The sequence below is a fragment of the Neofelis nebulosa genome, chromosome X (genome assembly GCF_028018385.1).
Source record: "Neofelis nebulosa isolate mNeoNeb1 chromosome X, mNeoNeb1.pri, whole genome shotgun sequence".
Taxonomy (NCBI): Eukaryota; Metazoa; Chordata; class Mammalia; order Carnivora; family Felidae; genus Neofelis; species Neofelis nebulosa.
In genome coordinates this window covers 126,723,128-126,748,503 of record NC_080800.1, presented here as the reverse complement: position 1 = coordinate 126,748,503, position 25,376 = coordinate 126,723,128, and the positions used below count along the sequence as shown (strand labels likewise).

Sequence of the window (25,376 nt, the reverse complement as noted above, 5' to 3'; positions counted from 1 at the left end):
GGCCAGTGCAGGGGACTTGGGGGGTGTGGGAACCGGGCCGGGGCTCCGCCATTTCCGGCGGGGGAGGGCTACGACTGAGGAAGGGAGGAGAGAGGGACGGCTCAAGATGGCGGCTCCCAGGGCCTCCCGCCCGAGCTTGTAAGCGGGAGCGCCCGAGCGAGTTGTCAGGGCGGCGGGACTCGGCGGCCTCCGGCTTCTCGGGGCTAGGCGCTCGAAAGTTTCGGGAGGCTCTTGAAGAGACGGGGTGAGCTAGAAGAAGGGGAAGAGCCGAAGGGAAGGAGGGTAGTTAAGATGGCGGCCTCCATGGAACCGTCCACCGCTGTGTGAGGAACCGCTTCTCCGTGAGAGCTACCTTAGACGAAAGGGGGTGTGTGTGAGAGGAATTGGGGGGGCTCCCTTCCCGCTTGGTGACTTTTCCCCCACCGCGGCCTTTCCCGTAACTATGGCTTCGGCCGTGTCGCCCGCCAACTCTCCAGCGGTGCTCCTGCAGCCCCGCTGGAAGCGAGTGGTGGGCTGGTCGGGTCCAGTGCCCCGGCCCCGCCACGGCCACCGAGCCGTGGCCATCAAGGAACTCATCGTGGTGTTTGGCGGCGGCAACGAGGGGATAGTGGACGAACTGCACGTGTACAACACGGGTGAGTGCAAAGCCCGCTGGGTCCTGGGATCTTTCCCTCCCTCCCTCCATCTCCTCCCTCTCCCTCGTCTTCCCTCCCTCCCCTCCTCCCCCTCTTTCCCTCCTCCCCTCCCTCCTCTCCGCCCTCCCTCCCCTCCTTTCTCTTCCCCTTCCCTTCTGCCTCCTCTCCTTCCCGTTCCTCCCTCTCCCTCCGCACTGATCTGCTCTCTCTCCTCCGAGACCCTTTGGTCGGCCCGGCTTCTGTGCCTTTTCCTGCTCTCTCCCCGTTCTTCCTCTGCCCGCCCCCCCCCCCCCCCCCGCGTTTGAGGGATGCTTTTCATTATCCGACAGAAATCCAGTCCGGTTGGTGAGGGGGCGGGGGCGTCGCCGGCGTTGACTCGAGACAGACACCGTTACCCCGCCGGGCGGGCGGGCTGGCGGATGCGTCCCTTTGGCGCAGGCAAAGTCCCACCCCCTTCTTCCCTCCTTCTGCGCCTGCTCAGCTCTTCTTCCTCTTTGATGCTTTTTCGGGAGAAATGACAGCTTCTAGATGACGGATTAGGGGCAGAGTTGAGCCCCTGATTCCGACCTGGGGGCTTGTGTGCCCCGCTGGGTGACCGTCTCAGGGTTTGTGCACCCACAGATAGGGCGGCGTTGCTGCTGCTCCCCCTTTTGCCATTTAGTTCTGCGGTGTTTGCTCCAAATTCTTTTTTGGATCGGGGGCCCTCCGGTGTAGGAGGTGAATTCCAGTGACCCCATGGTGGGCTAGGTGGACCCTTACCTCTCCTCTTTCTGTGAGGCCGAGGTTGCCGTGCCCCCGTTCATACCTCCCCCAATCCCAGGGCGCTGTTAATTGGGAGGAACGGGATTCCTCGGGACACACAAAGCTGCGGTGCGCGCCCCTTGCCTGGCGTCCTTGCCAGGTCTCGGACTGGGCCGCAGCCTCTTGCCCGTGGCAGCCCCTTGGCCTGGTTTGCACACGGTGCCGTTGCCTGTGGAAGGGACGTTGGCTCGTGGCGCCTCGCCTTGCTCAGAAGGAGGGGCTGGGCACTCTCCCTGAGGCCAGCGGGCCTGTGTGCGCTGTGTTCTGGAGGGGAGAGCGGGAGAGAGCCTAAGATGCCCCCCCCCCCGGAGGGGGGAGAGCAGTCTCACAGCGCGCCCTGCACACCCACACGCCTGTCAGTGGTCTTTCAGGAAGTTCCCCTCTGTGGGGGGGGGGACGCGTTGGGGTCGGTGGCTGGGAGCTGTTTTCCAGCTCTGCCCCCAGGCATCACATCTGGCACGCTCCATTTCTCCAGGTCTGTCCTTTCCCAGGGCTCTGGCAATACCAGCTCCTTGAGTCTGGGCCCCACCTCCCACCTGTGAGGGTGCTCTGGGGTTGGGAGTTGGCACCCAAGGGAGAAAGTGGTTAGAGCAGTGAGGGCTGGGTGCTCCCCTCCCCCTCCCTTGAGGCAGAGTGCAGTTTTCTCCGCACCTTGTAGCTGGCTGCCCCTACCGAGTTGACTTTCAAAGGCTGGTGGGTCGCTGGCGACCCTTTGCATTCCGGCTCTCGACACCTGTTGCCTCCAGCGAGGCCGGGCTGGTTGGCGGTGCTCCCTGCTGGCGTAGACAGCTGCGGTGGCCGCAGTCAGCCGGGGAAGGTGAGGCTGAGGGGCAGGGCTGTTTTTAGAGAGGCCGTCGCCCTGAGCAGAACCTTCTAAACTCCTTGGACTGTCTTTATTCTCACAAGGCCCGGAGCAGGCTCCTTAACAGGGAAATACAATTTTAGAAAGTAGGACAGGGGCCTAATTACCATCAGCTCTGAAGTCCACTGCTTCCAGGGGCTTCTGCATATTCATTAGTTTATGAAAATGAATCGGGCCACTTTGGCATTAATTCATTCCCCATCTGCAAGTGTGGGTCGTGTAGTAGAGGGTAGTCCGCCTTCCGAAGGGCCTCAGCCCCGGATTCCTCCAGTTAGCAATTTGGAAACTGCCCTTATCAACTCCTTAGGCGATTTCTCAGGAGAGTCACCAGCAGACCCAACTCCCGGGTCCTCACCAAGTGTTGCCCATTATCTGAAGGGCGCAGGAACTTGGCCGGCTTTCGCTGTGTGTCCGCGCGTCTGGTAGCTGCAGGGTTCTTGGGCTCCCCTCGGGACAGATGGGGCTTGGTGTTGCCCTCCTGCCGCCACTGGCGGCACGGCTGCCTGGCTGCCTTTCCGCTTGCCGTCGTTTCGGTTTAAGTCAGGGCAGGGCAGATCCTCGCACCTCTTCCCTCTTCTCTCGCCCTCTTCCTTCTGCGGGACGGGAGACCCATTCCTTGTTGTTGAGCTCGGTGGCTCCAGGGGGCGCGTTTGGGGCGCTTGTGAGCACTTTGCCGTCTTGGTTAGCTCTGTGGTCTGGGGGTGACGAGCTGGGAGCCAGCAGGTGTGTGTGAGAAAGTGTGTCCTTCCTCTTCAGCGGTGGTTACCACGGCGGCTGTGGGATACTTGATTGGCCTTTGGCAGTTCTTAGGGTAGCTACTGTCCTTGGCCTTGGGGAGTTGTATTTCAGGGTAGCAAAGCGGATTATGGAGGACCTGGTACCGAGGGGAGACTGTGGCCAGTCACCACATCAGCTGCCCAAGGCTGGTCTGCGTCCGTGGTTCTTTAATGTCCATTGACTGTTAACAGCTGGAAGGAGCTTTGCAAAGCATCTAGTGGAACTTCCTTGTTTTTGCACATGAGGAAATTGGGGTCTGAGAGGGGAAGTGACAGGTCTAGGGTCACCCTGCAAGCCGGTGGTAGGGTCACGCGGGAGTGCCTGGAGTCCAGCTCTTCCTGGACATAGTTGGGCTCTCTTCTTCGGTTAACAGGCACAGGCCACCCCCTTGGAAACACCTCGCTGCTCCTCTGTCCCTGTAGCTCATTGGTCACTAAGTTGAGCTTGTCTCAGATCCGTTCTCCCCTCCATTATGAGACCTCCCCTCTTCTCACTTGGCTTTTGCAGTCACTTCCTGATTGGCCCTGTTAGTTTCATTTGTCAGGAAATCCTGTTCACCCTTCAAGGCCTGGCTCCAAAGTCATCTTTTCTGAGAACCCCCCCTCTGCCAAATTGCCCTGTTCTGTGCTCCCCACACTTGACCTTGGTGCAGACCCCCCCCCCCCCCCCCCGCCCCGGGCTGCTTTTCCCATCATGGGGGGGGAGGGCGTGGCAGCCTTCCTACTACATTGGAAGCTTGAGGATGGGAGCGGTCTACTCCGTGCTTCCCCGCACTTGGTGTTGCGTCTGCCACACAGGAAGCGCCGTGTTATGACCGAGCGAACAGAAGGGCTACCGGTCAGTCGGTCTACCCAACTGTGCCAACTGTGCGGGTGCGGGTCTCTAGGGGAGGGTGCATAGAGGTTGACGGGAGCAACTACAGGTGGGTTTGGCAAGTGTGGAAAGGGGTGGGAGCGGCTGGTGAAACAGCGGGTGTCAGGCTTGCTGAGGAGAGACAAGGTGGAGTCAGGTTTCTGACCAGCCCACGGAGGGTCCTGTGTGCAGGTGGCCTCCTCTCCTCAGGCCACGCCCCCAGCTGCGAGCATTGACCGGCTGGAGCCAATGGAGAACAAGGGACTGGAGGCGGGGTTACGAGACTCCCCGCTGGATGAACTACAGATAACGTGATTAAGGGGCAGCTGAGAGCAGCCGGTGTGTTTGAGGCAGCGGTGCCATCTGGAGGGCAGCACTGGGGCTGTGGCTTCATGCCACCAAGTGCCCGACGGACCGCTCTTGATGGCGGTGTAGGGCCCCTGCCCCGTGTTCTAGAACAAGACCAGCGCCTCTTAAATGAGGGGTGTCACAGGTCACTTCCAGCCTGGCCGGCCGCATCAGCGATGAAAGCAGGATAGGAAAGGGGCGGGTCGGTCCTGTTTGCCGTGTAGCTTTGTCCCAGGCCTGACCGCTGGCCCCATGGTGGCCCCGTAGCTGCGTGCAGCAGCCCAGAGGGCGCTCAGGTGAGTGAGGATAGCCGATTCCTCCCTGTACATGGGGCCGTCGGTGGGCACCTAGCGGTCGCTTTTAAGCTGGTGACAAGGTTCTTGCCTGCGTCTGTCCATTTTGCTCTATAACCTCAGGTAAGTCACTTCCTCTCTTGGGTTCCGTTCCTTTATCAATTGAGGGAGCTTGGCCTAGGCAGTCTCCCAGGTTTCTTTCAGCTTTTTATCCTGGTAAGTTGGATGAAACTCCGTCTCTTCCAATTTGTGCATGGGTGGTTTGCCTCGGCACAGAAAGCTGCTGCTTTTCTTGGTTTGTTTTTGCCCCAGGAATGACAGTGAGGGAGGGAGCCCGGACCTGGGGTCTGGGCGCACGCGTGTGCAGCAGGCAGTGCAGCCTCGCACCTGCACCAGGACGACGGCAGAGAGGGACAGTGGTGCTGGACGTGCTAGAGTCCCAGTGACCCCACCGAACCGTTGAGGGCGGGAGGGGGTCAACAGCCTGTTCCACAGCAAAGCTGGAGAGGTGGGGAGTGACAGGAACGCTTTCACCTCAGGAAAGGCTGTAACTGTCCTGGGGGTTATGGGTGTGCTTTTAGATGAGGACAGGCCTTTGGGCCAATGCGCACATGAGGCCCCGGGGTGACAACAAAGGACTTGTTACCTAGTACGCAGGAAGGATGTATGCATAACCAAGTATGTGCCTGTGTAGAGGCTGAGAAGCAGTCGAGCAGCCGGGGCCCCCCGAGGCCCTCCCCATGGGACTATCCTGACCCTCATTTGGACTCCAGGGCTGCCCCTTTCACGCTCCGGTGCCTCCGTCTCAAGTCACTGACGTTTGACCAATACTGGTTTAGGGGCACCGAATCAGATTTGCATCTGGCGCCCGGTTTGAGGTTTTTGGAGAGTGTGGCGTGCCGTTTAGGGAGAGTCCTTTAAATAATGTGTAATGAGAAGGACCCCTCAAAAAGAGGAGGATGTGTGCCCCGTGACTCTTCTGGGAGGCCCTGGCTTGGCAAGCGTCTGGGGAGCTGAACATAGGACACAAGCCTTAAGTGAGGGGAGGACCGGGGTGCTGGATGGTTCTGGTGGTCTCCCCACCCCAGCCCCGGTTACAGGGGATGGATTTCGGGGGACGCTTCTGCAGCCAGCAGAGGCTGTGGAGGCTGCCTCAGAAGCTGATGCTACTGCCACCGCTTCTGGATTTCAAGAATGTTCTAGATTGGTGTGGGTGTGGCAGGAGGGGAGGGGTGGTGTGGAACATCACCTAGGAAACGCCAGCCGAGATGGAGTCTTGCCCCCCTCCCTGGCTCTCCTCAGCCAGCAGACTGGACTTCCTTGATTGGCCACCCTCACCTGCTCGCCTCCTGCCGCCGGCACCTGCAGGGAGGGAGGGCACTGGCTGGTCATGGTCACTCTGTGAACCACTTGGAGGTGTGGCCCCCGTGCCCCCAGGAAGAGGTGCATGGGGCCACCGAGAGGGTATTTTGGGTGTTAGGCCTTTCTTTCCAATGATCCACTGAGCAGTTGGGGAAGGAAGTCAGAGCCCACGTTCCCAGAAGCTAATGAATTAGTGACTTCCCGCTTATTAAGACGACCTTGATGAGAAGCCAGGTGGTTGCAGGCTGTCGCAAGGTGGCTTCTGAGGCAAGGGACTTAAAAGATGGCTCGGATAGGGTGCTGGGACTGGGTACTGAAATGAGAAGGCCCCACACCCTGGGACAAGGAGGCGCTGTCTTGGCTCCTCCTTTGTCAGGCCATATTTTGTGGGCTGCTGGATTTGGGGAGTGGGAGGAGTGGGGGCTCTGGTTCTTAGGAGTCCCCAAGGTATTCTGACTTCTTCCGCTTCCTTTCGTTCCCCCAGCGACTAACCAGTGGTTCATCCCAGCCGTGAGAGGGGACATCCCCCCTGGGTGTGCCGCGTATGGCTTCGTGTGTGACGGCACTCGCCTGCTGGTGTTTGGTGGGATGGTGGAGTATGGGAAATACAGCAATGACCTCTACGAGCTCCAGGTAACGGCCCCCAGCGTGCTCCCCGTGTGGGGGTGGGGGTGGGGAGGCTGCCCAGGAGGCCTCCCGTGGTCCCGTGCCTCCCTCACCCCTACCGGGTCCTCCCTCCACAACAAATGGCCCAGGCCCCAATGGTGGCCGGCTTGTTCCTGATTAAATCCCTGAGTCTTGATTTTGCAGGCAAGCCGGTGGGAATGGAAGAGACTCAAAGCAAAGACGCCCAAAAATGGACCCCCTCCGTGTCCTCGGCTCGGGCACAGCTTCTCCCTCGTGGGCAACAAGTGCTACCTGTTTGGGGGTCTGGCCAACGATAGCGAGGACCCCAAGAACAACATTCCGAGGTGAGGCCTCGTCCTCTCTATGTGCAAGCCCATGAGGGTGGGTGTGCTTCGCCACATGCCAGCCAATGGCACCGTGCCGGGTTCCTTCCTTCTGTGATGTGAGAGGATGACGCTATATGCCCTCGAAGGAGTTTCTGGCTCCGAGGTCTCTAACCAAGAGGAGGTGGCATGGCAGGAGGGCTGGGCCCGGGGGTCAGCAACCCACCTTGCCTTGGGCCGGTCTCTGCTCCTCAGGCTACCTTGGGGCTGGCGCTCTCCTTCCTAGCCCTTGCTACCTACAGACTTAGTGGTGGTATTTTCCAAGGCTGGTGGCTGAATGCCTTCGTGAAGTCTGAAGGTAGTCCCAAGCCAGCACCCCTCTTCCCCCGGGGGCCCACGTACAGTGCCTGGCTTTGTGTGCGAGGCAGCCTGCCGCTCCCCTCGGACTCACACTTGTCCTTGGGAGCTTCTGACAGCCCCTCCTCCGGGCTGAGGGTAGAGGAACTTGGAGTTCAACGTAGATTTGGCCCCCTCTGTCTCCCAGGGAGTCTGCTGTTCACCCCTAGAAGCTGCCGAGGCCTCTGGTGCGTGGAGTCAGCGCTTGCCAGAACTGACCTTTCTTCTGCAGGTACCTGAATGACTTATACATCCTGGAATTGCGGCCGGGCTCCGGAGTGGTGGCCTGGGACATCCCCATCACTTACGGCGTTCTGCCTCCACCCCGGGAGTCCCACACTGCTGTGGTCTATACTGAGAAAGACAACAAGAAGTCCAAGCTGGTGATCTATGGAGGGATGAGCGGCTGCAGGCTGGGGGACCTTTGGACCTTGGATATCGGTAAGACATGGCTACGGCTGTTCCGGGAGCCTCGGAGCAAAGTTAGCAGACTGGGCTGGGCCACCGGCGTAGGGTGGTGAGACGGGGCTGACGGCCCAGGGAGCGAGTGTACTGCTCTGCCCCTCATCCTCTGGGGCGGGGGGCCCCTGTGTGCGTCAGTCACCTTTGCCCCGAGCTTGTGGCACTGCTCTTAAGAAAGAGTGAGGCTCGGTTGGCTGAGTTGGTCTGCCGTCCTATAGGAGGATAAGGGGAGAGAAGCAAAGATCTTTCTAGGATGGAATTATCTAGATGAGGTAGCGTTCGTCCGTGGTAGACTCTAACAGGAGTAGCATGCCCTGGTGTGTCACGGTCAGGTGGGATGTTGAGAGACCATAAGACCTTGAGGGGCTCCTTGGGCCAGTAAGCAGGGTGGGTGTGAGGAGTGGTAGGAAGCAGCTTGGGTGTTCGACCTGAAGGCAGGCTGAGGGAGAAGCTGGCCGGCGGCACCTGTCTGGTAGGTCAGCGCCGGCACTCAGAGGAAACCGTTGATCGTGAGTGAGATTCCTGGCACCTGGCCTGTGGACGGTGGGGTGGGGGCCGGTGCGCTAGCGGAGGGTGGGGCGTGGAGTGCAGCGCCTGTGGGGGACACGCCCCAGCCCCGAGGGACGCAGCTGCCTCCTAGCAGGTGCTCAGGAAGCGTGGGAGGGGCGCAGCCGCCAGGATGGTGAACGCGGCTTGGGAAATGCTGGCACCTGCCGGCCAGAGGGCCTGTCGCGGGCTGGAGGGAGCGCAGGCACCCACCTTCCAGAGCCTTCCCTGCTTCTGGGCAGCGTCCTCTGGGTTGGAGGGCCCGTGTCTGGCATGGCGTAGGTGACCCTCCCTCCCTCCCTTGCTCTGCACAGAGACTCTGACGTGGAACAAGCCCAGTCTCAGTGGGGTGGCGCCTCTTCCCCGGAGTCTTCACTCAGCCACGACCATAGGAAACAAGTGAGTAGCGGCCACGGCTCTTGTCTTCCCGGCCCGCCCCCACCCCCACAGGGCTCTCGGTTTTGTTCCTGCAATTCCTAAGGCCTGCCGGGGCCCCTTTCCGGCTGGGCTGGCCTTCCGCAGCCCTGTCTTTACATTACGGCCCTGGGAGACCGAGACAGACTCGGGGTAGAGGGGCGCAGACTGTCCTAGATACTCTCCACGAGCAGCCGGGTGTCTTTGTCAGTGCCAAGGTCCCAAAGCGAATATGAGAATGATGGGGACTGAGGTGAGCTTTAGATGAGCTCGAGTAACGGCTCCACGTGGTGGAGGTGACGCAGGTCTTGTGAGGGCTGAGCCACCGAGAAGGACAGGGTGGCATCGAGAGCTTTCATGCGTCCTGGGGGCCTCTCCCAGGGAGAGCTGGAGGACCAAGCGTGTTTAGAACTTTCTGGATGGAAGAGGTGGCCTCTAGCTCGGCACCTCCTCTACAACCCTCTCCTACTCTTCCCTCCTTCGTCCCAGAATGTACGTGTTTGGTGGCTGGGTGCCTCTCGTCATGGATGACGTCAAAGTGGCCACACACGAGAAGGAGTGGAAGTGTACCAACACACTGGCTTGTCTCAACCTGGGTATGGCCTCCTCGGGCTCGGAGTAGCCTGTGGAGGGCTGCGGGAGGCTGGCCCTCCTCGGTCCCGAGAGCTGTGTGGGGTGTGCTTCTAAGGCCCGTGCCCCTCGAGTCCACGAGAGGCAGCCACTGGTGCGAGCACTCTGAGGGCGCTCCCTGCTTTCATTTTTGAGTAGGCTCTTTTCCTACACGTGGCCCGCCGTCGAAAGCACGGACGCTTAACCGTGCGCAGCCTCCCTCCCGCCTCCTATCCTGCAGAGGCAGCCGCGCTGGTGGCTTCTCCTCCCCACTGCAGGGACTTTTCTACATGTCCAAGCGTCGTCTGTAGGTTCCTTTATAAACAAAACACGACGGCAGCCTGCTCTCGGCGCCGCGCCACGCCTGGCTTTTCGCTTTACTCTGTCTCGGAGACCGTCCCGTCCCATCCCCGCACGGCGAGCGGCCTCATTCTTTTGAATTGCTATCGAGGTGTTGAAACTTGCACAGACGCTACTCCGTGAGTATCCTTGCACTGTCCTGACCTCCGTGCAAGTATATTTGAAGGGTAAAAGCCTAGAGGTAGGATCACTGTCGAAGGATGTCACCAAGCCATCCTGCACAGAGGCTGTGCCCGCGTAGATGCCCCCGGCAGTGCCGGCGTGGCGACCGTCAAACAGCTCTTCGCCAAGTTCAATAGGTGATTGACTCTCCCCACGGGCTGGCCCCCCAACACCCCTGGCTCACCTTGAACCCCGGCTACCACAGGCACGGGAATCAAATTGCCAGGCACCTTATGGTTTAAGTTTGCATTTTGCTTATTTTGAGCGAGGGTATGTATTTTCCCCTAGATCCTCCTGTCGCCTTTTCCATAACTTGCGTTCCTCTTTGCCCGTCTCTTTTCTACATAGGCTCTTGTGTTGTTTGATGTGCGAGAAGTGAGACCTCTGGCTGTGCGTTTCAAATAGTTTTCCCAGTTTGTGGTTTATAATTATATCTTTTACGGTCTTTTTGCCATACCGAGTTATCTTTCGTTCGTTCGTTTGTTTGTTTTTAATTTAGTACTCTTTAATGACTTCCTGGTTTGGATTCCCCATCCCTGACAGCGAAAGGCCAGAGGGCCACTGGGGGTTGTGGGTTCACTTGCTGTCCTCACTGACCTCCAACCCCACCGTCCCCAGATACCATGGCCTGGGAGACCATCCTGATGGACACACTGGAGGACAATATTCCCCGGGCCCGAGCCGGCCACTGTGCCGTAGCCATCAACACCCGCCTGTACATTTGGAGTGGGCGCGACGGCTACCGAAAGGCCTGGAACAACCAGGTCTGCTGCAAGGACCTGTGGTACCTGGAGACAGGTGAGGCGGCTGCACGGGGGCCTGCGGGCCTGCCGCGGCGCAGTGGAGCCACAGCGCGGGGCCTCCTGGCGCGACCCCTTCTCACCAGCCGTGCCCTCTTGCAGAAAAGCCACCACCCCCGGCCCGGGTACAGCTGGTACGAGCCAACACCAATTCCCTGGAGGTGAGCTGGGGGGCCGTGGCGACAGCCGACAGTTACCTTCTGCAGCTCCAGAAATATGACATTCCCGCCACGGCCGCTACTGCCGCCTCCCCCACGCCCAATCCGGTCCCGTCTGTGCCCGCCAACCCTCCCAAGAGCCCCGCCCCGGCAGCAGCCGCACCTGCCGTGCAGCCGCTGACCCAGGTAGGCATCACGCTCCTGCCCCAGGCTGCTGCCGCGCCCCCGACTACCACCGCCATCCAGGTCTTGCCGACGGTACCCGGCAGCTCAATCTCCGTGCCCACGGCGGCCAGGACTCAAGGTGAGCGGGGCCTCGCACTTCAGCGGGAAGGGGCTACTCGCCGGGAGGCCGTGTGCCCGAGAGGGCCGCTGAAGATAGCACACCCGGCCGTCGGTGGCACTGGCTTGTGGCCGAGTGCTGGGGCCGGGAGAAAGCTCGGGCCCGCTCGCGGGGACAGTGGCTGAGGGTGTCTGGAAGGACCAGATGTGAAGCGCCAGCAGGTCCCAGAAGCAGTTCGCGTTCGCACCGGGTGCGACGGAGGCCCGGGCCTCTGCTGATGGCCACCTCCTTCCCTCGCCAGGCGTCCCCGCTGTTCTCAAAGTCACCGGTCCTCAGGCTACGACAGGAACCCCGCTGGTCACCATGCGACCTGCCAGCCAGGCTGGGAAAGCCCCCGTCACCGTGACCTCCCTTCCTGCAGGCGTGCGAATGGTTGTGCCGACGCAGAGTGCCCAGGGCACGGTGAGGAGCTGGTGGGTGGGGTGGGATTTCCTGGTGGTTGGTGGCACCCAGCCTTAGTGCCATTCAGCCTGGGCTTTTCTGGGCCAGGAATGTACCGGTGAGGCAAATCGTCCTCACTCAGTTAACACGAGTTAATAAGTTGATGCCTCGGAAGGACCTCCCTGCCGTCTGAATCTGATTCAGACAAGGGCATCTTAAACGTGAACTTCCTTGTTTAGAAGCCTGCAGGGAGGACCTAGGCACCTGGGGTTTGACCCAGGGCCAGGAGGAGAGAGCTGTGTCTAATTCTGTGGTCTTTAGAAAGTATCTAGAGCTTCTGGCAAAATCCTGTTGCTGGGCCACTGCACCCAGTCAGCGGCAGGGGCCAAGGTGGGGCCAACAGGTGCTGCTGGGAGGGACGCCAGGCGGGACAGAGGCTCTCCGGGCAGGGCCGGGCCTCTCGATGGGTTCTGCTGAAGCGTCTGGAGCAGGGGGCGAGGCAGCTTCGGTCCCGGTGCCGAGTGTGGGCTCACGCCCCCTGTGCCCACCACAGGTGATTGGCAGCAGCCCGCAGATGAGCGGCATGGCCGCGCTGGCAGCTGCAGCTGCCGCCACCCAGAAGATCCCACCCTCATCAGCGCCCACGGTGCTGAGTGTCCCAGCAGGCACGACCATCGTCAAAACCGTGGCTGTGACGCCAGGCACCACCACCCTCCCGGCTACTGTAAAGGTGGCCTCCTCGCCGGTCATGGTGAGCATTCCTTGTGCCCGGTTCTGAGCCGGGGGAGCCTCGGGGCCGGGGGCTTCTGAGCGCCGTGTTAAGACAGCAGTCACTCCCTCCGGGCTCTGGACCTGCCCCTGTGGGGCCACTGGCCCGTAATTGCCGCTTGCCACGGGCTCTGGAACGAGTGGGTACTTTTCGGGACGTGGCAGCCTGAGGCTGGCTGCGCTCTCCGTCTGTGCGGGAAAGGCAAAGCCCGGCAAGCTGCTTCGGGCCCCTCTGGGCAGAAGCTGGGCCTCTCCACCCTGCCCCACTCATGGCTCGTCGCCACCCCTTCAAGGTGAGCAACCCGGCCACTCGGATGCTGAAGACTGCGGCCGCTCAGGTGGGGACGTCTGTCTCCTCTGCTGCCAACACATCCACCCGCCCCATCATCACAGTGCATAAGTCGGGAACTGTGACAGTGGCCCAGCAAGCCCAGGTGGTGACCACGGTGGTGGGTGGAGTCACCAAGACCATCACCCTGGTGAAGAGCCCCATCTCTGTCCCAGGAGGCAGTGCTCTGGTGAGTGACGGGTGCCACCCTGCTGCATGGGGCCGCGACCGACCTGTGGCGCTACCCCGGGCCTGGGCCCGGGTCAGGAGAGGCCGGACCCAAGCCGTGCTCGTAATTGGTTTCCGGATCACTCCTTGCTCCGTCCTTTCTGTTTCAGATTTCCAACCTGGGCAAGGTGATGTCAGTGGTTCAGACCAAACCGGTTCAGACTTCAGCGGTCACAGGCCAGGCATCTACGGGCCCGGTGACTCAGATCATCCAGGTGAGCTTGTGGGACCCAGACTCTGACACCCACGAGGGGGCTCCGGGCCACAGGAAGGAGTTGTGTCCCCTCCTGGAGAAGATCCCTCGAGCACGTGTGGTGCAGAAAGTCCTGCTGCTTGGTGCGGTCGCTCTCAGTCTTCCGAACATCCCCTAAGCCGCTCGGGCCACCGGTAGGGAGTAGCCGGAGCAGACTTTCTGCCACCGTTTGCATCGTGGTAGTCGGTGGTGTCCGTTCACCTTGTTCTCCTCCGGCTGTTTTCCTTTTCGAGATGTACTTTTTGTTTGGCCTTTTTTTTTGAAATTTAAGTAAGCTTTGTGCCCAGCACACGAGCACAGAGCCCAGTGCCGGGCTTGAACTCCCAACCCTGAGGTCAAGATCTGAGCTGAGATCAAGAGTCGGACCTTCAGTCGGCTGAGCCACTCTTTGCATCTAGACGTCGTCGTCGACGTTGTTGTTGAGTAGGCTTCCACGTGTTTTTCTGTCGCAGACCAAAGGGCCCCTGCCGGCCGGGACCATCCTGAAGCTGGTAACCTCTGCGGACGGCAAGCCCACCACCATCATCACTACCACGCAGGCCAGCGGGGCCGGGACTAAGCCCACCATCCTGGGCATCAGCAGCGTGTCCCCGAGCACCACCAAGCCGGGCACGACCACCATCATCAAGACCATCCCCATGTCGGCCATCATCACGCAGGCCGGCGCCACAGGTAGGGGCCTCCGCGGTGCGCTGGCGAGGGGCCGCTCCAGGAGGCGGACGCCAGATGGGCAGACGGGGGCTGGGCTGCGGCGTGCTTTTGCTTTTGTTCTCCTTTTTCTCTCTCCTCTCTCTCCTTGCCTCTTGTCGCACGTTCATAGGGAGGTGGCAGGGCTGCGGCTGTACCTGGCACTCTGTTTGCAGTGAGGGGCAGTGGGAGGGACTGCTTGCAAGAGGGCCCGAGGGAAGTGGGGAACGGGCGCCGGAGAAGAGGAGCTCCAGAGGCCAAGCCGCCCTTCTCCCGTCCAGGTGTGACCAGCAGTCCGGGCATCAAGTCCCCCATCACCATTATCACCACCAAGGTGATGACTTCAGGAACCGGAGCGCCTGCCAAAATCATCACAGCTGTCCCTAAAATCGCCACTGGCCACGGGCAGCAAGGAGTGACCCAGGTGAGGCGTGCCGGGCCCTCCCCTCACCCCGGTGTCCAGGCCAGGACCCCAGCAGGCCACACGTGTCCTGAGGGGCCTGGGAGGGGGGCAGCCCAGGCTCTAGGCAAGCTGAGAGTGACGCAGGGGTGATTTCCTCTGGCATTCCAGGTGGTGCTAAAGGGGGCCCCCGGACAGCCGGGCACCATCCTCCGCACCGTGCCCATGGGGGGTGTCCGCCTGGTCACCCCCGTCACCGTCTCTGCCGTCAAGCCAGCAGTCACCACGTTGGTTGTGAAGGGCACCACAGGTGTGTAGCCTGTAGGCTGGGCCCGCTTCCCCATAGGAGGGCTGGCGGGGGGACCTCCCCCCCCCCCCCCCCCCCGTTCCCTTGGGGCGTGCCGGAGGAGAGCTGCCGGAAGGGAGGAGGCGCGGCCACCGGCCTTACCGCCCCCTTCCTGCCCTTAGGCGTCACGACCCTGGGCACAGTGACAGGCACCGTCTCCACCAGCCTTGCCGGAGCTGGGGGCCATAGTACCAGCGCCTCCCTGGCCACGCCCATCACCACGTTGGGTACCATCGCCACTCTCTCGAGCCAAGTGATCAACCCCACCGCCATCACCGTGTCGGCTGCGCAGACCACGTTGACGGCGGCCGGCGGGCTCACCACCCCCACCATCACCATGCAGGTAGGGCGGCCGGAGAGCACGGCGCTGAGGGGCGTGGGGGGGGCACGTGTCTGTGACCCCAGGTGGGCACGTCTGAGCCCCAGCTCAAGGCTTCCGGGCTTTGTCTTGGGGCCCTGTGCCACGTCCTCTTTTCCTCCCCCACGTGGCACCCGGGGCCCGCGTCCCTGTCGCGCCACGTGATTCTCAGTCACTGTCTAACCGTCCGTCGTATTGAGACCTCAGACGCGAGGCCTTTCCAGTGGTTGAACACTGGGCTGTTCGACTCGCGATCTAGAGCACGCGACAGATCCCCTTCACGTGCACATGGCACTTTTCTTCCCTTTGTCCGTCTTCAACTGAGTCCGTAGAAGCGGCAAAGCCTCTGTTGCTGGCCTTTGTGTGGTGCTGGGTTAGCGGGGTTCCCTCCCTGACCCCACAGCCGCTCCCCAGTGCCTGTGGCCTTTGAGGTGGGGATCGTGTCTCTTCCCCGGTCCCTGAGCAAGCCAGCGTCTGGGGGTCAGAGGGCAAGCGGGTTCTGGATTGACCAAGGAGGCTGTTCCTTTAGGAGCCCACCTGGTCCCGGCAGCACGGGTGGCGCTACAGGATGGTGGGAGGGACGGGCAGACGGGAAGTTCCCAAGCTGACTTCCCATCTGGCGTCTCCCGCAGCCTGTCTCCCAGCCTACCCAGGTGACACTCATCACGGCGCCCAGTGGAGTCGAGGCCCAGCCCGTGCATGACCTTCCTGTGTCCATTCTGGCCTCGCCCACCACAGAACAGCCCACGGCCACGGTCACCATCGCCGATTCAGGCCAGGGTGAGGTGCAGCCGGGCACCGTGACGCTGGTCTGCTCCAACCCGCCCTGCGAGACCCACGAGACGGGTACCACCAACACAGCCACCACCACCGTCGTGGCTAACCTCGGGGGGCAGCCGCAGCCCACCCAAGTGCAGTTCGTCTGTGACAGACAGGAAGCGGCCGCTTCTCTCGTGGCCTCGACGGTGGGACAGCAGAACGGCAGCGTGGTTCGCGTCTGCTCCAACCCGCCGTGCGAGACCCACGAGACGGGCACCACCCACACGGCCACCACCGCCACATCCAACATGGCCGGGCAGCACGGCTGCTCCAACCCGCCGTGCGAGACCCACGAGACCGGCACCACCAGCACCGCCACCACCGCCGTGTCGAGCATCGGCGCCGGCCAGCAGCGAGACCTCCGCCGTGCCTGCGTGGCCGGCACCGCTCCTGCTGTGGTCCGGGTCGGCGTGGCCGCCGGGGTGTCGGAGGGAGCCCAGGGCTCCGTCAAGGCCTCGTGCCAAACCCGCCAGACCGGCGTGACCGGTACCGCCATGACTGTGCTGGCCACCGGGGCCCCGTGCTCGGCCGGCCCGCTCCTTGGGCCGGCCCTGGCGGTGGAGGCCGGCGGCCGCGGCGCCACCTTTGTGCAGCTGGCCGCCGTGAGTGGCCAGGTCAGACCCAGCGGCCCCATGGCCGGCTTGAGTCAGCTGGCGTCCGTGGGGCGCCAGCCGGAGGCTCATCACACCCACACGACCAACACCCCCACCACGGTCCGCTCCGCCATGGGTGCCGGAGAGCCCGGCGAGGCACGGGGGACCCCCACACCTGCGTACGAGAGCTCGGCCAGCGGCGCCGTGACTGTGACGGCCCTGGAGGCGCTGCTGTGCCCCTCGGCCACTGCAAGCCAAGTCTGCTCCGACCCGCCGTGCGAGACCCACGACACGGGCACCACCCACACCGCCACTACCTCGAATGCCGGCAGCGCCCAGCGGGTCTGCTCCAACCCGCCCTGCGAGACCCACGAGACGGGCACCACCCACACACCCACCACGGCCACGTCCAACGGGGGTGCGGGCCAGCCTGAGGGTGGGCAGCAGCCCCCCGCCGGCCGCCCCTGCGAGACACACCAGACCACGTCCACCGGTACCACCATGTCGGTCGGCGTGGGCGCCTTGCTCCCCGTGGAATCCGGCTTGGAGGTGGCGGCGCCGCCCTCCATCGCCCCCCAGGCTGCTGCTTCGTTGCTGGCTCCTTTCCCGACGCAGAGGGTGTGCTCCAACCCCCCTTGTGAGACGCACGAGACGGGCACCACGCACACGGCCACCACCGTCACCTCGAACATGAGCTCAAACCAAGGTGAGCGAAGGCCGCCAGCCCGGCGTTAGTCGTCTCCTCGAGCCCGGGGCTCGGGGGCTGAGGGAGGTGGAAACCGAGAGGTCCCCTTAGCCACAGGCCGGTACTTAGATTTCTTGGGGCTCGGTTTCCCAGCAGAGGGTAGAGTTCTCCAGGTGACTGTGTCCCCTGGGGGCAAAGCCAGGTAGAGGCCCTCGGGCTCCTGCTGACCTGCCTCCCCACCCCCACAGGCCCCTACTGGCCTAGTGCTTGTCACCCTTCTCTCTGCTTGCCCCCCTCCTCTGCAGATCCCCCACCAGCCGCCAGTGACCAGGGAGACGTGGAGAGCACCCAGGGCGACAGCGTGAACATCACCAGCTCCAGTGCCGTTACGACAACCGTGTCCTCCACACTGACGCGGGCTGTGACCACTGTGACACAGTCCACCCCGGTCCCGGGCCCCTCGGTACCGGTAAGAGCCCCGGGAGGATCCCCTCGTACCTCCTCTCTGCTGCTCACGGCACCCGTGGCCTGTACCGTTCCCGAGTTGGACACCAGGTGTCGCTCTTGCACCGAGCACGCTGCCGCTCCTCGGCCCTCTTGCTGACCATAAAAGGGCCGCCTGGGGCACCCAGGCCTAGCGTTTTGCAGAAGCTTCTGTTTCCTTCGCTGTTTCCCACGGCTTGTCATTTGGCAGTAACCTGTAAGAGGGACACAGCGGGAGCCTGGGTGCCCCTTTGGCTAGACCAGGAAGCCTCTCTGAGGATGGGTGAAAATCAGCCAGCGGGTCCCAAGGGTCTCTCTCTTCATGCTGCACTCGCTCTCTCTTGGTTGCCTGCTGCCCCTCCCCGTTGAATGGGGTTTTGCTGGCCCACGGAGAGTGAAAGTCGAGGCCTACAGGGAAGGATGAAGGCTGCCTGCTTCTGGCCGCTCCCTCCTCCCCGCTGACGGGGGCTTCTCTCCCTTTCTAGAAGATCTCATCAATGACTGAGGCTGCCCCAGGGGCTCTGACCACCGAAGTCCCCATCCCAGCCACGATAACAGTGACCATAGCCAACACAGAAACTTCTGACATGCCCTTCTCTGCTGTTGACATCCTGCAGCCCCCAGAGGAACTCCAGGCCTCACCAGGGCCCCGCCAGCAGCTTCCGCCACGGCAGCTCCTGCAACCCGCCTCCACGCCCCTGATGGGGGAGTCCGCCGAGGTCCTGTCAGCCTCCCAGACCCCTGAGCTCCAAGCCGCCGTGGATCTGAGCGGTACAGGGGACCCGTCTTCAGGCCAGGAGCCCGCCAGCTCCGCCGTGGTGGCCACTGTGGTGGTCCAGCCGCCCCCGCCTACGCAGTCTGAAGTAGACCAGCTGTCGCTTCCTCAAGAGCTGATGGCCGAGGCCCAGGCAGGCACCACCACCCTCATGGTGACGGGGCTCACCCCCGAGGAGCTGGCGGTCACCGCTGCCGCTGAAGCAGCCGCCCAGGCTGCAGCCACCGAGGAGGCCCAGGCCCTGGCCATCCAGGCGGTGCTCCAGGCTGCACAGCAGGCCGTCATGGGTAGGTGTTGGGTGGGGGGGTAGCTCGCCACTCTGTCTTCGTCGAGGCCATATGGGAGACCCAACAGGGAGATGGGCCCCTTGAGCGGAGCAAAGACACGGGGTTCTGGAGCCTCCCTGCTGACCGCTCTGGCCGGATGGCCGCAGTGATGGGCGGCCTGAGGAGAGGTGGCTCAGTCCACAGCAGGCGGCCTGAGTCAGATGTGACGGCGGCGGGGTGGGGGACCAGCGTGGCGGCTCGGCCGGGCCAGGCACGGCACCCAAAAAGTTAGGCAGGGTCCCTTGGGGGGGGGGGGGGGGGGCCGGAAACAAGGTCTGCGGGCCTGCGGCCGGCGACGGGTTGCCCTGGCCGGCGCTCCTCTTGAGTAGCGTCTCTCTCCCCCCCCGCCCCCCGGAGCAGGCACCGGGGAGCCCATGGACACGTCTGAGGCGGCGGCGGCCGTGACGCAGGCCGAGCTGGGCCACCTGTCCGCCGAGGGCCAGGAGGGCCAGGCCACCACCATCCCCATCGTGCTGACGCAGCAGGAGCTGGCCGCTCTGGTGCAGCAGCAGCAGCAGCTGCAGGAGGCACAGGCCCAGCAGCACCACCACCTGCCCACCGAGGCCCTGGCGCCTGCCGACAGCCTCAACGACCCGGCCATCGAGAGCAACTGCCTCAACGAGCTGGCCGCCGCCGTCCCCAGCACCGTGGCCCTGCTGCCCTCCACGGCCACTGAGAGTAAGCGGGGCCGGCCAGCCGACGCATGTGGTGTGGCCCGAGGGCAGCCGGGTGTCTGGGGCCGTGCCCGCTGACGTCTTCTTTCCTCGCAGGCCTGGCTCCGTCCAACACGTTTGTGGCCCCCCAGCCGGTCGTGGTAGCCAGCCCCGCCAAACTACAGGCCGCGGCGACCCTGACTGAAGTGGCCAATGGCATCGAGTCCCTGGGCGTGGTGAGTCTTGTACGACGGGGCTTCGGGGGGTGCTGCCTTTGCGCCCCAGAGGCTGAGGGTGTGAGCCCTCCTTCTCCTCTTCCAGAAGCCAGACTTACCGCCCCCGCCCAGCAAAGCCCCCGTGAAGAAGGAGAACCAGTGGTTCGACGTGGGCGTCATTAAGGGTACCAACGTAATGGTGACACACTATTTCCTGCCACCAGACGATGCCGTCCCGTCCGACGTAAGTTTTCCTGGGAGCCGATGCCCTTGGCTGGGTGGATCCTGGCCGTGAGGCAGGTATCCAGGCTCGTGGGAACCTCGGAAGCTTCCCAGGGGTGCCTGTCTCGGGGCCGGCCCCGAGCACAGCCAGGCGTAGAGCCTTCTCCACGCGCTTTTCCTGCGCCCCTCGAAGCAGCAGAGGAGCGCAGGCTTGGCCCCCTCCCGCCGCTGCCGGCCCTTTCCCCGTCTCCCTCTCCCACATGGGTCCGCATCTTCCCCGGGACAGGATGCTGCTCTGCTGGCCCCAGAGCCCCACCCCAGAACTGCGGGCTCGGCGGCAGGGTTTACGTGCCTCTCTTCCCTCTCTCCCTGCTCTCCCTGCTCTCCCGGCCTCTTGTGCTAGGATGACTCGGGCGCCGTTCCCGACTACAGCCAGCTGAAGAAACAGGAGCTGCAGCCGGGCACGGCCTACAAGTTCCGTGTCGCTGGGGTCAACGCCTGCGGCCGGGGGCCCTTCAGCGAGATCTCCGCTTTCAAGACGTGTCTGCCCGGCTTCCCGGGGGCTCCCTGTGCCATTAAAATCAGCAAAGTGAGTCTCGCCGCGGGGCGGGCCTATCCCCAGCTCGTCCCCCGCCTGCCCGCGGCAGGGCGGGCCCAGCGTCAGTCCACACACGGGGTGCTCCCTTCTGTGCTGGGCCACGTGGGGGTGACTCAGCAGGGGCCCCAGGACGTGGACGGTCTGCCGGGCATGGAGTGCGGCTTCTGGTCCTGGCTGTCACCGGTTGCTGGAGTGACGGGGGCAGATTCCTTCCGGCTCCCCGTCGTCCTCCTGCTCCCTGACACGGCAGCTCGTGTTCGGTGTGGGTCTGTTACGTGCCGCGTTCCCTGTGGCTCGTTCGGAGGTCTGGGACCTGATGAGGAAACTGAGGCACCGAGAGGCTAAGTGCCAAGTCACACATTAGGTGGCCGAGCAGGTGGATGAAGGTTGTGCCTTCAGTCCCCGCTCGTTTTATTTTGTTGTTACGCCGGGCCGCCTTCCAGGTTGGGGCAGGCGAGGCCACATCCTCCCAGCTCCTCGTGTCTGCTGTGTCTACCGTGAGACAGGGCCGTTGTGTCAGGAAGAGGGGCGGAGTCTGAGCAGCGGGTTCTGGAAGCCGTGACGTGTTCTCACTCCTCTGTCCCTGGGCGGGCAGACGGAGATCGAGGTATAAAGGCCAAAGACGGCATGGCTTGACCTCTGCCCCCTTGCTTCTAGAGTCCAGATGGTGCTCACCTCACCTGGGAGCCGCCGTCCGTGACGTCCGGCAAGATCATCGAGTACTCGGTGTACCTGGCCATCCAGAGCTCACAGGCCGGTGGTGAGCCCAAGAGCTCCGCCCCGGCCCAGCTGGCCTTCATGCGGGTGTACTGCGGGCCCAGCCCCTCCTGCTTGGTGCAGTCGTCCAGCCTCTCCAACGCCCACATTGACTACACCACCAAGCCCGCCATCATCTTCCGCATCGCCGCCCGCAACGAGAAGGGCTACGGCCCTGCCACCCAAGTCAGGTGGCTGCAAGGTGGGTGTCATCCGTCAGGCTCCTTGGCCGAGCTCCGGGTGGGGTGGGCTGACCTGGCCCCAAGTGGGACTTTGGAGCTTTGTTATAGACTCAAGGGAGGTGGCCTCGGGTGCTAGGGAGGAGGAGTCAGAGGGCGGCAGGAGGGGCACCTTGCCTCCTCTGTGGGCTCGGGGAATGCTGTCCAGGGTTGTTTGAGGAGAGATAGGGACGGCGAGAACTTAAAGTAGGAGGCACAGGGTGAGGCCCGAGCCCAGGTGGTGGTGGTGGTGGGGGGGGGGGGGGCGGGTAGTGGAGGCCCCGGGATGCCCTGTCTGGTTTTGTGCCAGTTCCCCTGAGGCTGATGATGGGAGGACAGGGAGGGCCTCGGAGCCTGAGCCCGGGGGCGACCGCGGGAGGTGGCACACGCAGGCTGAGTGGCCGGCTGCCGACTCGGGCCGACGGGCTCCGGAGCGTGCGGGTGGGGGCCACACTGTCCCCACAGTTGCCCTCTCGGCCTGTGTGCTGCCATGTGGCTGAAGCCGTCCTGCCTGCCTGCCTCGCTGAGCTGCTTACCGTGCCGTCTTTCCCTTCAGAAACCAGTAAAGACAGCTCCGGCGCCAAGCCAGCCAGCAAGCGGCCCATGTCCTCTCCGGAAATGTAAGCAGGATGCCCCTTTCGGGAACCTTCTAAGGCTGGGGGTTAGAAGGCTGGGGGCTCAACCACTGGGAAGAAGGAGCAGTGGCGATAGTATGGCTCTTCTCTTCCCTAGAAGGATTGGAGGGTGCTAACTGGGTATGGAACTCCTACCAGGCCCCAACCACGGAGGTTCAAGTCCCTCCCGCGGTTTCCCAGCACTGCCGGGACCCTTGCTGATAGTGTCTTTCCTCTTTTCTTTTCTTCTTCCAAGGAAATCCGCTCCAAAGAAATCTAAGGCAGATGGTCAGTGAGAGGCAGCTCCCTGCTCCTGGATTCTTCGCCACACCCCCTCTGCTTCAGGAACGCCACCTGCCAGGGCCCACCCACCCCACCCACCTGGCGCTCAAACTTCACCCTCAGGAGCCACTGGCCGCCACTCATTCTCTCTCCCTTTCTGTTTTTAAAATAATCTCAAGAAAGCACATTTTATCATTGCCGCGGGTGGGAGCAGAACCCAGATCTGGAAGAGCAGCGAGCACGTCCGGTGGCAGTGAGCCCCTGACCCCAGCCACGCCGGGGCCCTCGACGGGCGCTACACAGAGACTTTGGACAAAGAAGACAGAACGGAGAGCGTGCCTCTTGCAGCTTCTCACCTTGGTTCTCGGGGGGGGGGGGGGGGGGGCGGGCAGCCCGGGGCGGAGGGGGGGGCGGCAAGGAAGCGGAAGGAAGCCAGCCCCGGCCCCTCCCCTGGCCCGAGAAGACCGGCGGGCGCCCGCGCACCACATGTCCCATCTGCTTCCGTTTTACCTGTTACCTTTGCATCTCCGCCACCTGGCGGCCTGTGCTTGAGCTTTGTCCAGCCCCGTCAGCCTGGCAATTTCTCAGCGGCCTTCGTACTCCGACCCTCTCCCCTTCCCTCTTCTTCCCTGGGTAGAGAGCTAGAACGCAAGAAGAAAGCGAAAGGAAGGGGGAAGAACCGGCCCCTGGTGGTGGCCTGAGCAGTGTTCTGTGCAAATCTCCTGACTCCCGGCGGGGCGGAGGGCAGCCCCCAGCGAGCCCGGCTTTGGCCCCTGGGTCGGGGTAGGGGCCACACCACCAACTGCTGCATTTGTTGTATTTTTTTTTTTAAGTTGGAATTGATGAAGTTAACATTTTTATTGTAATTTTAGCCTTAGTGTGTGGGGTTTTGTCCCTTTTTCATTGTTGTTAGTTGTGTACAGAACGTGTATCTTTTTCTTTCTTTTTTTTTTTTTTTTTTAACTTTTACTTTTTTCTCTTTGGCTAAGCCTTGGCAGGGATCTTTCTGGAAGAAAAGCTGGGGGCAGCCCAGGCAGGAGAGCTGTGGACTCTCCCCTGTAGGCGTGATGTTTGCCGCCTGGCCCGATTTCCTCTCGCTGGCCCCTGCCGTCTGCCCCTTTGCCCCTTTGCCCGTCCCCAGGCCTCTGGGACAAAGGAGGAGGGAGCTGGCGAAGCTCGAAGCTCGCTCCCCTCGGGCGATTGCTCCACACTTGTAGGACTGAGCTTGACAGTTGCCGGAGGAGGAGCAGGTCCTGGCCCGCCCCCCCTTGCCCTCCGACCCCGGGCCCCCTCCCTGGCATGACCGGCTCGGCTGTCTGCCGCCCTCGGCTGCCACTTCCCGCAGTGGCCGTCTCCACGCAGAGTGGTGTCCAGAGCGGTGGGGTCGGGGGACGGAGGGGAGCTCAGTCTCCGAGGCGGCCCCGGAGGGCACGTGTGCGGCGTCACCGGGAGGGAGCCCGGGGAAGAGGCGGGCTATCGGCACCAGCGGTTGTATACATTTGCAGGGCCATGGCTGTCCTCCCAGGGCCAAACCCAGGTGGCCCGGGGCTCTGCCCGGTGTGGCTGGCGGTCCAGCTCTCTGCCCCGCACCCAGGCTTTTCAGGCTCGTGAGCAGGCTGTGAGGGACAAGTTCGAGCGAGCAGCCAGTCTCTCCGGACCCCCCCTCCCCATCTCCACCCTGGAGATGCAGCCGCGGTGAGGGGCCTGGCCTGCGCACGGCCCTGCCGCTGGCCTGCACCTTCTAGGGCCTCTGGTTCGTTGTATTATAGTAGATTTCGCTGTGGAAAATGTCACGTTTAGTCCGTCACCTTGGAGCCCACTCGCCTGGTCCTGTCGTTTTCCCTGTCCCCTCTCCTGAGCGCCCTTGGATTTCTCTTGTTTCTGAGAACAGTACACCCGTTCATCTATTGTAGAGTAACCCCTGTGACTCAATATTACCATAGTGCGATGTCGTTTTGTGCTATTTTGAACAATTAAAAGACTTTTTTTGAAATAAGCACCTTCCGTTTTACTGTGTCTGGGCTCATGGGATTTCGAGGCCAGGGGTGTGACCCTCCGCCCGCCCCACCTGGGCGCCTCTCCATCCAAGACTGCTTCCCAAGTTTCAAGGGTCTGCCAAGGCCCCTGGCCCTTGGGACTGAGCTGGGCCAGGGCCTGGTTGCCCGCAGAAGGTCCCACGGTAGCCGGGGTTTAGAACACGGGAGGGGTGCCCTGGGCAGCCGCTCCCGACTCCCTGTCTAGAGAGCGGGTCATCGGCCACGGGCCTCCGTGGATGGCTGGGGAGGACTGAGCCGGGCTCTCTCTGCCAAGAGCTCGGGGCCCCCGCGGTGTCCGCTCCCCAGAACGCACGGGTATCGCCTGCGGGGTGGTTCCCGTGTCCGAGGCCCAGCAGGTGCCGCCGGAGCGGATCCTCTCCTGCCCGAGCTCCGTCCTGCACGTGGGCCAGGCCCCGGAAAGAGAAGGAACGGAACTGTCTCGAAGTAGCTCCTCGCAGCCCCACTGCTGGCGCAATTGCCAGGGTGGATGGTGTGCCGGGGTTAAACGGGCGGGGTTGGTACTTACCGCCAACCAGCCAGGAGGGGCTGTGCCGCATCCCGTCGCTCTTGCCGGGGACCCAAGGGCTGTGGGAGAGGCCGTCCTCATCACCCTCTCATCTAGTCACTCCCTCTCTCCCCTCGCGTGCGTGTACCCACGCGGTGCCAGCTCATGGCCACCTCTCTCGGGAAGCCTCCCAGGGTAATCTCCCCCCGGTGCTCCCTCCACCGGGTTCACGGTGTCTTGTGTTGGGTCCTGTCCCGTCCATCTTGACACCAGGAGCCATGGCTCCGTCTTCCCCACGGCACCAGCTCTGATCTGGTTTGGAGCCCAGGCGTCTCCAGGGGGCAGGGACCCAGGGAGACGGCAGACATGTGTCCCTCAGGTTGGAGCAGCGGGAACGATGCCCCTGTGTGGGAGGATGCACACCAGCTGGTGCAAAGGGTCCACGTGGGGCTGGCCCCAGAAGGGGAGGGCCCGTGCAGACGTGCCAGGCGTGCGACAGACAGCTCTGTGGATGCTTGCACTGGGGACGGCCACCCGGGTTCTTTCCACCCGCCATTCCACCATCCCTCGGCTGGCGAGGCACTCGGGGCCGTGTCACTACAACATCTTTGGTGCCGGCTCACATCTGAGCACAGCACTCTGCAGCCTTCTGGGGAGAGGCCCATGCGTGCGGGGAGGAGTGGGGCCAGTTCTCTGCCTCGGGACTGGCCAAGGCGC

General features: G+C 62.9%; 1 protein-coding gene across 6 annotated transcripts; it reads left to right on the top strand.

Moving 5' to 3' along the window:
- The first annotated feature begins 58 nt into the window (after nucleotides 1–58).
- On the top strand, nucleotides 59–24,114 carry HCFC1 (host cell factor C1). 6 transcript variants are annotated; one of them, XM_058714222.1, is made up of 27 exons: nucleotides 59–635; nucleotides 6,415–6,563; nucleotides 6,741–6,901; nucleotides 7,509–7,717; nucleotides 8,599–8,683; nucleotides 9,188–9,294; nucleotides 10,448–10,627; nucleotides 10,732–10,790; nucleotides 10,998–11,091; nucleotides 11,372–11,532; nucleotides 12,065–12,262; nucleotides 12,573–12,797; nucleotides 12,946–13,050; nucleotides 13,541–13,760; nucleotides 14,057–14,199; nucleotides 14,347–14,485; nucleotides 14,644–14,864; nucleotides 15,512–16,997; nucleotides 17,282–17,445; nucleotides 17,945–18,521; nucleotides 18,918–19,238; nucleotides 19,331–19,449; nucleotides 19,535–19,672; nucleotides 20,054–20,239; nucleotides 20,906–21,206; nucleotides 21,779–21,842; nucleotides 22,093–24,114. In XM_058714222.1, the coding sequence occupies exons 1-27, from the start codon at nucleotides 443–445 to the stop codon at nucleotides 22,130–22,132; spliced, it is 6,045 nt and encodes a 2,014-aa protein (XP_058570205.1). In that variant the 5' UTR covers nucleotides 59–442; the 3' UTR covers nucleotides 22,133–24,114. The 6 variants fall into 6 exon arrangements, with proteins under 6 accessions (XP_058570205.1, XP_058570202.1, XP_058570201.1 ...); XM_058714219.1 differs by having other exon boundaries at nucleotides 10,732–11,091; nucleotides 18,921–19,238; XM_058714218.1 differs by having other exon boundaries at nucleotides 10,732–11,091.
- Nucleotides 24,115–25,376: the final 1,262 nt, after the last annotated feature.

Bases quoted from the DNA above. Each gene is read 5' to 3' on its own strand.
- HCFC1 (XM_058714218.1), top strand. From the start codon at position 443: ATGGCTTCGGCCGTGTCGCCCGCCAACTCTCCAGCGGTGCTCCTGCAG. The intron at 11,092-11,371 runs GTGAGCGGGGCC...TTCCCTCGCCAG, and splicing joins CACGGCGGCCAGGACTCAAG to GCGTCCCCGCTGTTCTCAAA. The intron at 18,522-18,917 runs GTAGGTGTTGGG...CGCCCCCCGGAG, and splicing joins TGCACAGCAGGCCGTCATGG to CAGGCACCGGGGAGCCCATG.